General features: G+C 43.8%; 1 protein-coding gene across 4 annotated transcripts in view; it reads left to right on the top strand.

Moving 5' to 3' along the window:
* galntl6 (polypeptide N-acetylgalactosaminyltransferase like 6) overlaps positions 1-14,398 on the top strand; it is a 258,649-nt gene that overhangs the window by 57,001 nt on the left and 187,250 nt on the right. For all 4 annotated transcript variants that reach the window (XM_055909593.1, XM_055909591.1, XM_055909590.1 and 1 more), the window contains exons 3-5: positions 2,062-2,170; positions 6,592-6,730; positions 11,253-11,419. In XM_055909593.1, coding sequence (XP_055765568.1) covers positions 2,062-2,170; positions 6,592-6,730; positions 11,253-11,419 — 415 coding nt within the window. The remainder of the gene's footprint in view (positions 1-2,061; positions 2,171-6,591; positions 6,731-11,252; positions 11,420-14,398) is intronic.

Below are 14,398 nucleotides of genomic sequence, written 5' to 3'. Positions count from 1 at the left end.
GCATTTCATAAGTCTCAAAGGCTTTTTTTGACAATTACATGAAGTTGATGCAAAAAGTCAATATTTGCACATGTCCCTTCTTTTTCAAGACCTCTGCAATCTGCCCTGGCATGCTGTCAATTAACTTCTGGGCCACATCCTGACTGATTGCAGCCCATTCTTGCATAATCAATGCTTGGAGTTTGTCAGAATTTGTGGGTTTTTGTTTGTCCACGTGCCTCTTGAAGTTGACCACAAGTTCTCAATGGGATTAAGGTCTGGGGAGTTTCCTGGCCATGGGCCCAAAATATCAATGTTTTGTTCCCCGCTTAGTTATCACTTTTGCCTTGTGGCAAGGTGCTCCATCATGCTGGAAAGGGCATTGTTCGTCACCAAACTGTTCCTGGATGGTTGGGAGAAGTTGCTCTCGGAGGATGTGTTGGTACCATTCTTTATTCATGGCTGTGTTCTTACGCTAAATTGTGAGTGAGCCCACTCCCTTGGCTGAGAAGCAACCCCACACATGAATGGTCTCAGGATGCTTTACTGTGGCATGACACAGGACTGAGGGTAGCGCTCACCTTGTCTTCTCCTGACAAGCTTTTTTTCCGGATGCCCCAAACAATCGGAAAGGGGATTCATCAGAGAAAATGACTTTACCCCAGTCCTCAGCAGTCCAATCCCTATACCTTTTGCAGAATATCAGTCTGTCCCTGATGTTTTTCCTGGAGAGAAGTGGCTTATTTGCTGCCCTTTTTGACACCAGGCCATCCTCCAAAAGTCTTCGCCTCACTGTCCGTGCAGACGCACGCACACCTGCCTGCTGCCATTCCTGAGCAAGCTCTGTACTGGTGGTGCCTCGATCCCGCAGCTGAATCAACTTTAGGAGACGGTCCTGGCGCTTGCTGGACTTTCTTGGGCTCCCTGAAGCCTTCTTCACAACAATTGAACCGCTCTCCTTGAAGTACTTGATGATCCGATAAATGGTTGATTATGGTGCAATCTTACTGGCAGCAATATCCTTGCCTGTGAAGCCCTATTTGTGCAAAGCAATGATGGCGGCATGTGTTTCTTTGCAGGTAACCATGGTTGACAGAGGAAGAACAATGATTCCAAACACCATCCTCCTTTTGAAGCTTCCAGTCTGTTATTCTAACTCAATCAGCATGACAGAGTGATCTCCAGCCTTGTCCTCGTCAACACTCACACCTGTGTTAACGAGAGAATCACTGACATGATGTCAGCTGGTCCTTTTTCGGCAGGGCTGAAATGCAGTGGAAATGTTTTTGGGGGATTCAGTTCATTTGCATGGTAAAGAGGGACTTTGCAATTAATTGCAATTCATCTGATCACTCTCCATAACATTCTGGAGTATATGCAAATTGCCATCATACAAACTGAGGCAGCAGACTGTGAAAATTAATATTTGTGTCATTCTCAAAACCTTTGTCCACGACTGTACAGCAGTAGTTATATAGAATGAGCCTTGACCAGGATACAGTACAATATTAAGTTTGTAAAACAGTATGTAAACATTATTAAAGTAACCAATGTTCAATGACATTAGATGAATGTACAGCATTAAACATGTACTGTATTTGTGTTTGCAGCAAGCTCCCTGCTAAAGTTCAGGTTAAAGGCAATTATTTCTCTGAACCTCCAAGGCAACCTTCAAAATTCACAGAAAGCAGAACAAAGGGTATCTGAATTATTACCAAGTTCTAGCTTTTGTTGCACTGGGAAGCACTTTAGAGATCAATTTGAAGTCACTTCAGGCTCGTTCATGCATACGTTTTTTTTGACAGTTGAATTCAAATGTCATTCATATAGAATATTTTTTTTTAAATATTAGAATCAGCACATGTTCATCTGTTGATGGAGTGAAGGGAGAATGAATAGAAATGATGGCCAGTTAAATTATCAGGGCTGAACGTTCTATCAAAATGTAAGTGTTTTACCTTTCTCTTCATATTACTGTTCGGCTGAGGCTCACACTGAATTGCAACGTTTAATCTCTCGGAGTGGGTGATGATGGAATGATGGAATTGTCCCCCACCCTCTTCCTCCTCTCCTCTTTCTCAGGGCTTCTCGCTGGGGCTGAGCGAAGGACACATTTACACCTGGACGGACGGCTTGAGGAGGAGAGACTGGCATGATAACGAGAGCATCAGGCGAGACGAACTGCGTGTCGGTACGTCTCACAGAGAACACACAGGAAACCACAGACAATCACTACACCTCCTGTAGCTAAAGAGTTTTCACTCTGCACACAGCGAGCAAGCTGAGACCTCACGTAACAAATGTCCACATAAAGAACTTCAACCAAGTCTATCTTTATCATGACGTACTGTAATGGTTTCCATGAAGGTAAAGGGGAGATTGTTTTCCAAGGCAGTAAGTGTATTATTAAGGTATAGTAGGTACATATTGGTCTATTTGATAATGTTCGCTTTAGCTCTGCTTCTTGAGCAATGGGAGCCCAAATGCTGGACAAATGCATTTCCATTTGAGACATGTAAAAAATAAATTTTAAAAATGATGGTCTGTTTCCACCAAGTAGAGGCAAGACTAACCCTTAGCTAAGTGAGAACATGTACCAGGATCTCAATTCCGATTGACATTAATTAGAAAAGGTCACTGATAGACAAGCCATTAGTATCCACTATTCAAACAAGAAGTATCTGGGGGAGGGGTGTTCGGCCCAGAAATGATTGTGTCCACACATAACCCAGCGATTTCCATTCATTACATAAATGTCAAGTAAAGAGCAGAGAGGCAGAGGCCCAATGTTCCTCTCCTAATCCAAACACAGTATCTGTGTCTCCTTCCTGCCGCTGTGCAGTTACAGCATCACTCAAAAAGAGCTCCATTTGAAACTTAAGTATTTTCAGTCTTGACCCCCTTAAGGTTAAATCACTGTGCCATTGCCAGTTAAAGCTTCAATATTTTAGCAGATAGATTTCAATAGTCCCATCCTGGTAGAGATCTAGTCTGCATCCTAAACGGAGCCTTAGTTCCTACATAGTGCACTACTTTTGACCAGTTCTGGGTAGTGCACGATATAGGGAATAAGGTGGGTTTTGGAACGTACCCCAGAGCTGGGAAACATTTGAAGCCAAGCCGGATAAATCATCAATGCCAGACAGGAAGTATATTATTTCGGTCAGGGGTTCATGTCAACTGTAGATAAACATGTCAGAGGCAATATTAATGACCAGGCAACAATGGAGAATATAACACTTTTACAGCTTCTGGAATTGCGGAACTCGGCTGTAAATTCTAATGCGTGCAGACTTCAGAGTATTAAATAAAGTCATTAGCCAGATTAGACTAAGTTGAATTGCTACCAGACTAGAACAGAGACGTCAAACAGGGCTTCTGTCCTAAATGGCACCCTATTCCCCACATTCCCCTATGGGCCCTCTTCGGAAGTAGTGCACTATGTAGGGAATAGGGTGCCATTAGGGTGGCAGACCTGTCACATCACGCAACCCTACAATATGACTGCCTAAATCCTGAAAGCTGCCCTCTCTGCCCTCCTGTCTGGTCAGATCATGATGCATGGTCATTGTCCCACCAGACCTCCACCACATATGTACCACACCATCTGTTGAGCCTCGATTGTACGTTTGCGGCGACCATGATAAAAGCTTTCTATTCATTTTGGATGAATCAAGCTGATTATAGCTCATCAGTGCATGAAACCCAGGGGCGAGTAATACATTTGCCCCTGTTTTTCTCGCGTATGTCGTATGGGAAAAGTGTAGTCTACTATATGTATTAACCACTCACAAATCTAAAGCAGCTCATATACAAATGCTCTGTATAATGAATTGTAGGCATGTGTATTAATTAACCACTTATAAAGCTGCAGTGCTGGTAAGCAACGTCATTATACTGTGATGGGCCTGTCAATCAAGTAGACGTCAGCCTCTTGCCCATCTCTGTTGTGAATAGATTAGTGATTACAGAACAGGGCCTGCATTCAAATAGTGTCTCCGAGTAGGAGTGCTGATCTAGGATCAGGTCCCCCTTGTCCATGACATCTTATTAATTATGATCTAAAAGGATAAAATGATCCTAGTCTGAGACTCTTTGTGAATAATGGACTCATAATCACCACCATCCCCCAACCAGGAAGCTGTGGAAAATCTAACCCCATTGAACAGCATGTAGAAATTATTAATGTGTTAAACCAATTAAGTGATTTTCTCTATATATTGTCTGTCCCATTATGCCTTTTAAAAGCATCAATTTACATGTTCTGTCAGCAGGGAAATTGGGTGAGTGCACTTTGTCCATGTTTTACTTTAGTTTTTTGAACCGCCATTGTTTTGAAAATCAAGCCCCTTCCGAGTGAAACGATGGAATGGAAAACCATTACTATTGAACATTAATGTGTGGGTGTGCTGGATTTGAATATTTAATTTGCTTGGTTTTTCGCCTCCCTCCTGTGAGCTTGGCTGCCCTGTGCTGTGGGTGTAGTGTTTCAATAATTATGTACCGAGGAAAATTAGCTTCCAGCGGCCAACAATACTCACAGTAGAGTTATTGAACTCACCGCATTATTGAGAGAGGGATCACTGGTTTTGTCAACGTATAATTCACGTTGATGAGAGAAATTATGAACGATGTAAAACTTGGCAAGTGATTTATTCATTAGCGTTGGTTTTGGCGAAGGATGCGAAATGAATTGTGTTTATGAGAGGACGGGGACGTAGGTTTCGTTTCATCCTATTTCCAGCCGACTCTAAGATTGTGCCATACGATACCTACGTGAAACATAAGCCTTTACTTGGCAGACGGCGCACACAAAATATTTCCCACCTCCCGCTTCCAAATCCATTTAATATTTTACAAAAACAAAGATTTTTCTATTTCTCTCCTTTGTACTGGTCCTGGAAACTTTCCATGTTTTCCTCGGTCTCGCTCACACATCAAAAGGAAAGCCTCTCGTTAAGAATGTCATTGTTTTCCTTTCTGCATCCTCTCCGTACATCAAACAAAGCCGGCTGTCAGTGTACATTAACCTCATGTTTGCCGCGCCAGGAGTGTTTTCAGGGAGAACCTTAACATACCGTACAATAATATGCGCTAAAACAGTTTTTTCCCCCTAGGATATTTCTCTCTATATTATAAGCTTTCTCTTTATATTAGAAGCAGTACATTTCTCTCATATGTGTCCCTCGTCCAAAAAGAACAATGCACATTAGCAGGATTCCGGAATTAGATGCTTCTATACCCACTTGTGATTTCATTGCAGCATCCTCTAATAAAGTATGCCGATAGGATCCTCTACTTCTGGCCCCTCGGAGGTTTAAACGAGGTAAACGGTTTCATTAGATGAAAGAGAAGCTGTCAGTCAATTGTGATTGGCAGCTTAAGTGATATGTAACGCCTTCCCTTCAGCGTCGGTGTCCCCTGGGGCTTGATTCATGGTGGGCAGTTAGTCAAGCTCATGGCAGGAATGCACATGGCAGAGTGTGAGCCAATGATTCTGTCACCACGCAGACTCTTTCTGAGGTTTTACATCTCAGTACAGGACTCAAGATTAAACAGTAGGGGGGTTGCAGAACAAATGGATGGACTCAAGAGTACAGCCTGTGCGGATAGATACTATAGTATGTCACCATAGTTACTGGCATAGTGTATCACATGCAATGGCATCAAAAACATAGCGTTTTATTCTTAATTGGTTTCAGTGCACACAGCAAACCATTTCATCACCTTGGTAACCACTAACCAGCAACATTTGATTGAACAAATACAGTAACACTTTACCTCAAGCCTGCAGGTATAATGTTTTAGGTCTATAACTTGTTATAAGCATCCATGAGCTGTTATAATCATCGAATGGTGCTGTATATCAAAGTTTCAGTACAGCTACTAATCCACACTCATGTAGGCTACTGTTTTTAGCATTGCATGCTTTACCAGCCCCCCTAATGAGATACTCACACCGTAGCAGTTCAAATGAACACACAGCTCTTAGCCTATTGTTTGTATTTCACTTGTGCCTAAACGGCAGTATCCAAGGAGATTTCAATCTCCTCTTCTCTATCAGCATGTTAAGCAGAGTGTGTAGAGGGCTGCTTATTCAATTTAAGAAGTCCCGGTTCCTGTTGTTGGTTTGGGGGCAAAGTTGATTACAATACCGAAAACAGTGTTTTGCATCTCTAAATAGACACACACACACACACAAACACACATACACACGTACATACTCACACTCCTGATCTCACAGACGTGTGTATAATTGTATTAGTGATCGCAGGGCAGGCCAAATGTTTCCCTTCCTGGTTTGATGTCTTTTGAGGATTTAGAAGTCGTCGTTACGCCAAAGTGGCTAACTGCCAAGTCCTGAAAAAAATCTGTGCATTTACAGTGTCTTTTCTGATCATAGAAATGGGACAGAAGAGGAACACTGCAATTACTCCACGGGGTATCTACCGAAAAAGACCCAAGTGGGTTAAAGTGGACCATTATTACCCTCTGAGACACAAACACACACACAGACACTAACTCTCTCTCTCTCGCTCACGCACGCACGCACACACGCACGCACACACACACAAAGCACCTTGAGTTTTCACAGTATTTTCTGTCTTTTAGGGAAAGGGGAGCACGGCAAGCCCTACCCTCTGGCTGAGGATGAGTGTGACGACTCGGTTTACAAGGAGAACGGCTTCAACATCTACGTTAGTAACAACATCGCCCTGGACCGCTCTCTACCAGACATCAGACATCCAAAGTAAGTAGAGGGACAGATGGGTCTTTCTCTGACCCAAATGTTGACAGAGTAAATGTGCAGAGCAGAGGTAATAACGTGTGTTAATTGGGGGTCAATTGCTGCACTACTAACGAGAGAACAAGGCGGCGTGCGTGTTAACATTGCACTTCAAACACAAAATGGGGTCACACCTCGCATCTCCAACGATGTTGTCTTCTCTAATCCCCCAGGTCTTAGTATCTGTGTCTGTTCAATGGCATGGAGGAGAGGAACTTGAACAAACACGTTCACCTCTATTGATCCTCACATCAAATACATGTGAATGTAACCCGTATACAATGCATACGATTTGCACTGGCACTTTACTGCTATTCATTAGCAGGCAAACATGGCTAATATCATTACATGGAAAATGGCAGCTTACATCGATTAGGGGTTTGTTGTGGGTGGTTACTCTGCTACTAGTTGAACAGTGCTGTGTATGTACGTTAGGATGGCCGTATTGGCTGCTTTTCGCAGTGATGTCAGATATTGCTTAAAAAGGATTTGCAATGAGGTATTTGATGGATTGGTCCATAATGGCTCTCAGGGAGCACGAGAAGGCATTGTAAGAAAGTGAGAGAGACAAAACACTGGCCTTCTGCGCACCATTAGGCCCTCATAGAAACAACATGGATTTTCTCTCTCTCTCTCTCCCTCTCTCCCTCTCTCTCTCTCTCTCTCTCTCTCTCTGTCTCTCTGTCTCTCTGTCTCTCTCTGTCTCTCTGAACCTATCTCCTTGCAAGAAACAAATCCTCCAGTAACTCCTACTGCAATGGGTTGGAAGTCAGGAGGGGGGTTGCAGTAGTGTTACAGCTCTGTCGATAATGAGAACTATTCCCTCCGCTGCGGGGGGCTGAGAGTGACTGCATCCCAATGGCACCCTACTCCCTATATAGTGAACTACTTTTTACCCTATGGGCCCTGGTAAAACATAATGCACTTTATAGGGCATAGGGTGCCGTTTGGACTCCAAGTGATTCCATGTTAGCGAGGTAGGGAAATTAGATGCCACACTGTGCTGTGCATACTGTGGAGAGGGATATGGGGACATTTTCTCATTTGAAAGCTAGTTAAGCTTAGGATTGAAATATAGTGTTTTCTCCCTCTGGATATTGTCCCGTGTCTAATCTCTACTGACTGTGTGACTGTCTATGCATGTGTGTGTATTTAGAGTGTGTGTGTGTGTGTGTGTGGGTGCAAGTATATTCGACATGATGCACAGGATGTACAAGGTGCGCACGTAAGTACATTTTCATGTGTGAAAATGGTGTGTGCTCAATTACTAGTAAGCATGTATTCCACATCGCACCACTCCGTGTGTGTGGGATCAGAACATGTGTTGACAGGAAGTCAGGTTTCTATGAAGCTAAATCAGCCCTCCAGGGCAATGCTCTTCAGTTCAGTTCCATAATCACAAAAAAAAATGGCAATTTTCTTCAGCAGGTGATGTGCCTTGTGCGGAGTGTGAGAGAGAGAGAGGGAGAGAATGAGAGAGTGTGTTTATTAGTGTGCGAGAGAGGGGGGGGGGGGGAGAGGGGGAGAGAGAGAGAAAAACGAGAGGGGGGAGATAGATAGTTATAGAGAGAGAAAGAGATAGAGAGTGAGGGGGAGAGGGAGAGTTAGATAGATAGTGAGATAGAGCGAGGGAACAAGAGAGAATATCTATGGTGAGAGGGCATCTCTGTTTATTTACAGTCTCATAAAGCCCTGCAGCAATCCTCTCAGTATGTGATCTGGATCGTTATTTTGTAGAGAGTGGCTGAATGATCTCCATCTCCCTCACAGTAAGCTGGGGCCCTGCCTGTCTTCCTGCTCTGCCTGTCTTCCTGCTCTGCCTGTCTGTTCGGCCTGCCTGTCTGTTCTGCCTGCCTGTTCTGCTTCCCTGCCTAATGTAATGACGGCTATAACTCAGATACACCCCTGATTTCAACGAATTTAAGAGATGGAAATGAGGCCAGTGCTGCCGCTATCCTAGCTAATGTTGTTGACGCAAAGCGGTACGGAAAATAAACCTCACAGGTTAAAAACATTTAAGGATTGCGATGTCTGTGAATGCTAAGTATTTTTGGCAATGTTGTATTTCTCAGTCTGCACATACACTATCTAGAACCTAAAATGGTTCCTAGGCTGTCCCCATTGGAGAACCCTTTGAATAACCCTTTTTGGTTCCAGGTAGAACCCTTTTGGTTCCAGGTATAACTCTTTTGAATTCCATGTAGAACCCTTTAGTTATACCTGGATCCAACCCTACTTGGTTTCAGTTACTGTTTTATATTTGGTTGTTTTCAAAATGGTTTCACTGCTGAATTAATTACAGTTTGTACTGAAGCATTGGACTATTTATAATCAGGTCCACAAGTCATACGATATGATGGAGAAGTTGAACGTTCGGTAGTTAGTGTACATAGCCTACACTTGAACAGAGCAATGACTCAGAATAAAGCCTGGCAGTTGTGATACTGCATTGTGCATTTTACACCAAATGACGCAGCTCAACATTTCATCCAACATTAACACCTATGCTTTTACCCAGGCAGGTGTTACAGTAAGTACTGATCTGATCTGGAGAGCAGTGACCTGTTATTAAATGGCTTTAACAGCATGGCAGACAGTATAAGACACAGTGGGGAATCCTATCATGCTGGGAATGGAAAATCAACACGTAAGGAACAGACTGAAGGCATTTATCCATACAGAATGTAACACGAATGTCATTCTCACCGGGTCTGTGTGTGCGACAACCACGGCGGTGCAAAGGCCTAGTTGAGATGAAAAAGAGTCACATCAGCAGTTGATATCATCAAGTCTGCGTCATGTTCAATGTCATCTTATCAAGTTCAACGGAAGCCGACAGTCTTGCTTCATTCTTACCTGACCTGAACGGAGTCTATTCAGTCATTTATTTATTCACTCTCTCATTCTTTCTCTCGTCCTCACACACTCATTCCATACAGTGAGGAAGGGGAAATGGAAGTTTAATTCAAGCCTATATGCATTTAAGAGAGGTCTATAATGCCCCAGTCCAGCCCCATATTTCAAGTTTCCTCGCGATACAGCGCTGGATGGGGGGGTGACAACGGTATTTTCCATAATGGTATGTGGCTCTATCTGCCTATTACTATGCAAATCGATGCTCCTCTCCTTCCTGAATGGTATTTCATAATGTAGAATTATCTGACAGGGCAGCTGGAGAGGCCAACCTTGTGTTTTAGAGATTGGCTCAACTCCAGCAGGAATGAATTTGCTTTCCCAGCCCAGCACAGATGTAGGGAGCTGGAGCAGTTTGGTGGGGGATTTTTATGCTCTCCCTCCCTCCCTCCCTCCCTCCCTCCCTCCCTCCCTCCCTCCCTCCCTCCCTCAATAGAGAATCTCTGTCTCTCCCCCTCCCACCCTCCCTCCCTCCCTCAATAGAGAATCTCTGTCTCTCCCCCTCCCACCCTCCCTCTGTCTCAATAGAGAATCTCTCTCTCCCCCCCACCCTTGGTCTCTCTCTCTTTCTCACTCTCTCTCTCTCTCTCTCTTTCTCACTCTCTCTCTCTCTCTCTCTTTCTCACTCTCTCGCTCTCTTCTTTCCCTTTTCACTCTCTCATTGTCTCTTTCTCCCTCCCTCCCTCCCTCCCTCCCTCCCTCCCTCCCTCCCTCCCTCCCTCCCTCCCTCCCTCCCTCCCTCTACCTCAATAGAGAATCTCTGTCTCCCCCTCCCACCCTTGGTCTCTCTCTCTCTCTTTCTCTCTCTCTCTCTCTCTCTCTCTCTCTCTCTCTCTCTTTCTCTCTCTCTCTCGCTCTCTTCTTTCCCTTTTCACTCTCTCATTGTCTCTTTCTCCCTCCCTCCCTCCCTCCCTCCCTCCCTCCCTCCCTCCCTCCCCTTCTCTCTTTCTCTAAATAAAACAATAATAAAAACCTTCTAACCAAGTACCGAGTCATCATTCTGCAGAGACCGGTGATAAATTAGAACAGCTTGTCAAGGTTGTCACCGGGGTAAATTAGCAGGAGACTCGTGTGAACCGTAAAACTGCTGCTTCATTTGCCAATTTCAGCTTTGTCGAGGCGGCTATTAACATGCAGATTTCCCTGAATTGTTTATTAGGCCGGCTGAAGCTGGAGAGGCTCTTTTAAACGCTGATTTACTTTACGACTCAGCACAGAGGTAGAAGGTAAAGCAGGCTATGTGTTTGAGGCTGGCTTGGCAGTGTGACACACAGCAGGGAGCAGGTTGGCTTTCCAGATGTAGGAAGACGTGATTAAAGATATCAGTATTAGATTGTGACATTTAGCCTATCACAGAGTCACTATATTCAAACATACGAAATACCAACACATGCAGCTAGCTCTACATCAAATGCATAAGCTACACGCATAAGCAGCACGATGTCTCTGATGTATTGAATTTCGATCCCACTGGGGTCTTTGTCAGGACAGGTCAAGAAATGTCTTGTCTGATGTATAAAAAACCATGGAGGCTAATACAGTCCCTGGTATTTTGTGTATTCTCTTTCCTCAGCTGCAAGACAAAGCTGTACCTGGAGAACCTTCCCAACACCAGCATCATCATCCCCTTCCACAACGAGGGCTGGTCGTCCCTGCTGAGGACCATCCACAGCATCTCCTACCGCACCCCAGACCACCTCATCGCTGAGATCATACTGGTGGACGACTACAGTGACAGAGGTAGGACACCTGGTTAACTGTTACGCTACTGTGTGTGTTGGTGGTCAGGGTTCTTACACCATACCCTACTCAGTGACTGTGGTAGGACCCTGGTTAAACTACAGTTATTACAGTATGGTGCTGGTAGGACCCTGGTTAAACAACAGTTGTTACAGTATGGTGCTGGTAGGACCCTGGTTAAACTACAGTTATTACAGTATGGTGTTGGTGGGGCCCTGGTTAAACTACAGTCATTACAGTATGGTGCTAGTAGGACCCTGGTTAAACTACAGTTATTACAGTATGGTGCTGGTAGGACCCTGGTTAAACTACAGTCATTACAGTATGGTGCTGGTAGGACCCTGGTTAAACTACAGTTATTACAGTATGGTGCTGGTAGGACCCTGGTTAAACTACAGTTATTACAGTATGGTGTTGGTGGGGCCCTGGTTAAACTACAGTTATTACAGTATGGTGCTGGTAGGACCCTGGTTAAACTACAGTTATTACAGTATGGTGCTAGTAGGACCCTGGTTAAACTACAGTCATTACAGTATGGTGTTGGTAGGACCCTGGTTAAACTACAGTTATTACAGTATGGTGTTGGTAGGACCCTGGTTAAACTACAGTTATTACAGTATGGTGTTGGTAGGACCCTGGTTAAACTACAGTTATTACAGTATGGTGCTGATAGGACCCTGGTTAAACTACAGTTATTACAGTATGGTGCTGATAGGACCCTGGTTAAACTACAGTTATTACAGTATGGTGCTGGTAGGACCCTGGTTAAACTACAGTTATTACAGTATGGTGCTGGTAGGACCCTGGTTAAACTACAGTTATTACAGTATGGTGTTGGTAGGGCCCTGGTTAAACTATAGTTATTACAGTATGGTGCTGGTAGGACCCTGGTTAAACTACAGTTATTACAGTATGGTGCTGATAGGACCCTGGTTAAACTACAGTTATTACAGTATGGTGTTGGTAGGACCCTGGTTAAACTACAGTTATTACAGTATGGTGTTGGTAGGACCCTGGTTAAACTACAGTTATTACAGTAAGGTGCTGCTAGGACCCTGGTTAAACTACAGTTATTACAGTATGGTGCTGGTAGGACCCTGGTTAAACTACAGTTATTACAGTATGGTGTTGGTAGGGCCCTGGTTAAACTATAGTTATTACAGTATGGTGCTGGTAGGACCCTGGTTAAACTACAGTTATTACAGTATGGTGTTGGTAGGACCCTGGTTAAACTACAGTTATTACAGTATGGTGTTGGTAGGACCCTGGTTAAACTACAGTTATTACAGTATGGTGTTGGTAGGACCCTGGTTAAACTACAGTCATTACAGTATGGTGTTGGTAGGACCCTGGTTAAACTACAGTTATTACAGTATGGTGTTGGTGGGGCCCTGGTTAAACTACAGTCATTACAGTATGGTGCTAGTAGGACCCTGGTTAAACTACAGTTATTACAGTATGGTGCTGGTAGGACCCTGGTTAAACTACAGTCATTACAGTATGGTGCTGGTAGGACCCTGGTTAAACTACAGTTATTACAGTATGGTGCTGGTAGGACCCTGGTTAAACTACAGTTATTACAGTATGGTGTTGGTGGGGCCCTGGTTAAACTACAGTTATTACAGTATGGTGCTGGTAGGACCCTGGTTAAACTACAGTTATTACAGTATGGTGCTAGTAGGACCCTGGTTAAACTACAGTCATTACAGTATGGTGTTGGTAGGACCCTGGTTAAACTACAGTTATTACAGTATGGTGTTGGTAGGACCCTGGTTAAACTACAGTTATTACAGTATGGTGTTGGTAGGACCCTGGTTAAACTACAGTTATTACAGTATGGTGCTGATAGGACCCTGGTTAAACTACAGTTATTACAGTATGGTGCTGATAGGACCCTGGTTAAACTACAGTTATTGCAGTATGGTGCTGGTAGGACCCTGGTTAAACTACAGTTATTACAGTATGGTGCTGGTAGGACCCTGGTTAAACTACAGTTATTACAGTATGGTGTTGGTAGGGCCCTGGTTAAACTATAGTTATTACAGTATGGTGCTGGTAGGACCCTGGTTAAACTACAGTTATTACAGTATGGTGTTGGTAGGACCCTGGTTAAACTACAGTTATTACAGTATGGTGTTGGTAGGACCCTGGTTAAACTACAGTTATTACAGTATGGTGTTGGTAGGACCCTGGTTAAACTACAGTTATTACAGTAAGGTGCTGCTAGGACCCTGGTTAAACTACAGTTATTACAGTATGGTGCTGGTAGGACCCTGGTTAAACTACAGTTATTACAGTATGGTGTTGGTAGGGCCCTGGTTAAACTATAGTTATTACAGTATGGTGCTGGTAGGACCCTGGTTAAACTACAGTTATTACAGTATGGTGTTGGTAGGACCCTGGTTAAACTACAGTTATTACAGTATGGTGTTGGTAGGACCCTGGTTAAACTACAGTTATTACAGTATGGTGTTGGTAGGACCCTGGTTAAACTACAGTCATTACAGTATGGTGTTGGTAGGACCCTGGTTAAACTACAGTTATTACAGTATGGTGTTGGTGGGGCCCTGGTTAAACTACAGTTATTACAGTATGGTGCTGGTAGGACCCTGGTTAAACTACAGTCATTACAGTATGGTGTTGGTAGGACCCTGGTTAAACTACAGTTATTACAGTATGGTGCTGGTAGGACCCTGGTTAAACTACAGTTATTACAGTATGGTGTTGGTAGGACCCTGGTTAAACTACAGTTATTACAGTATGGTGCTGATAGGACCCTGGTTAAACTACAGTTATTACAGTATGGTGCTGATAGGACCCTGGTTAAACTACAGTTATTACAGTATGGTGCTGGTAGGACCCTGGTTAAACTACAGTTATTACAGTATGGTGTTGGTAGGACCCTGGTTAAACTACAGTTATTACAGTAAGGTGCTGCTAGGACCCTGGTTAAACTACAGTTATTACAGTATGGTGCTG

The sequence above is a fragment of the Salvelinus fontinalis genome, chromosome 42 (genome assembly GCF_029448725.1).
Source record: "Salvelinus fontinalis isolate EN_2023a chromosome 42, ASM2944872v1, whole genome shotgun sequence".
Lineage (NCBI taxonomy): Eukaryota > Metazoa > Chordata > Actinopteri > Salmoniformes > Salmonidae > Salvelinus > Salvelinus fontinalis.
Note: the sequence above shows the minus strand (reverse complement) of the source record. Positions and strands in the feature narration are given on the sequence as shown.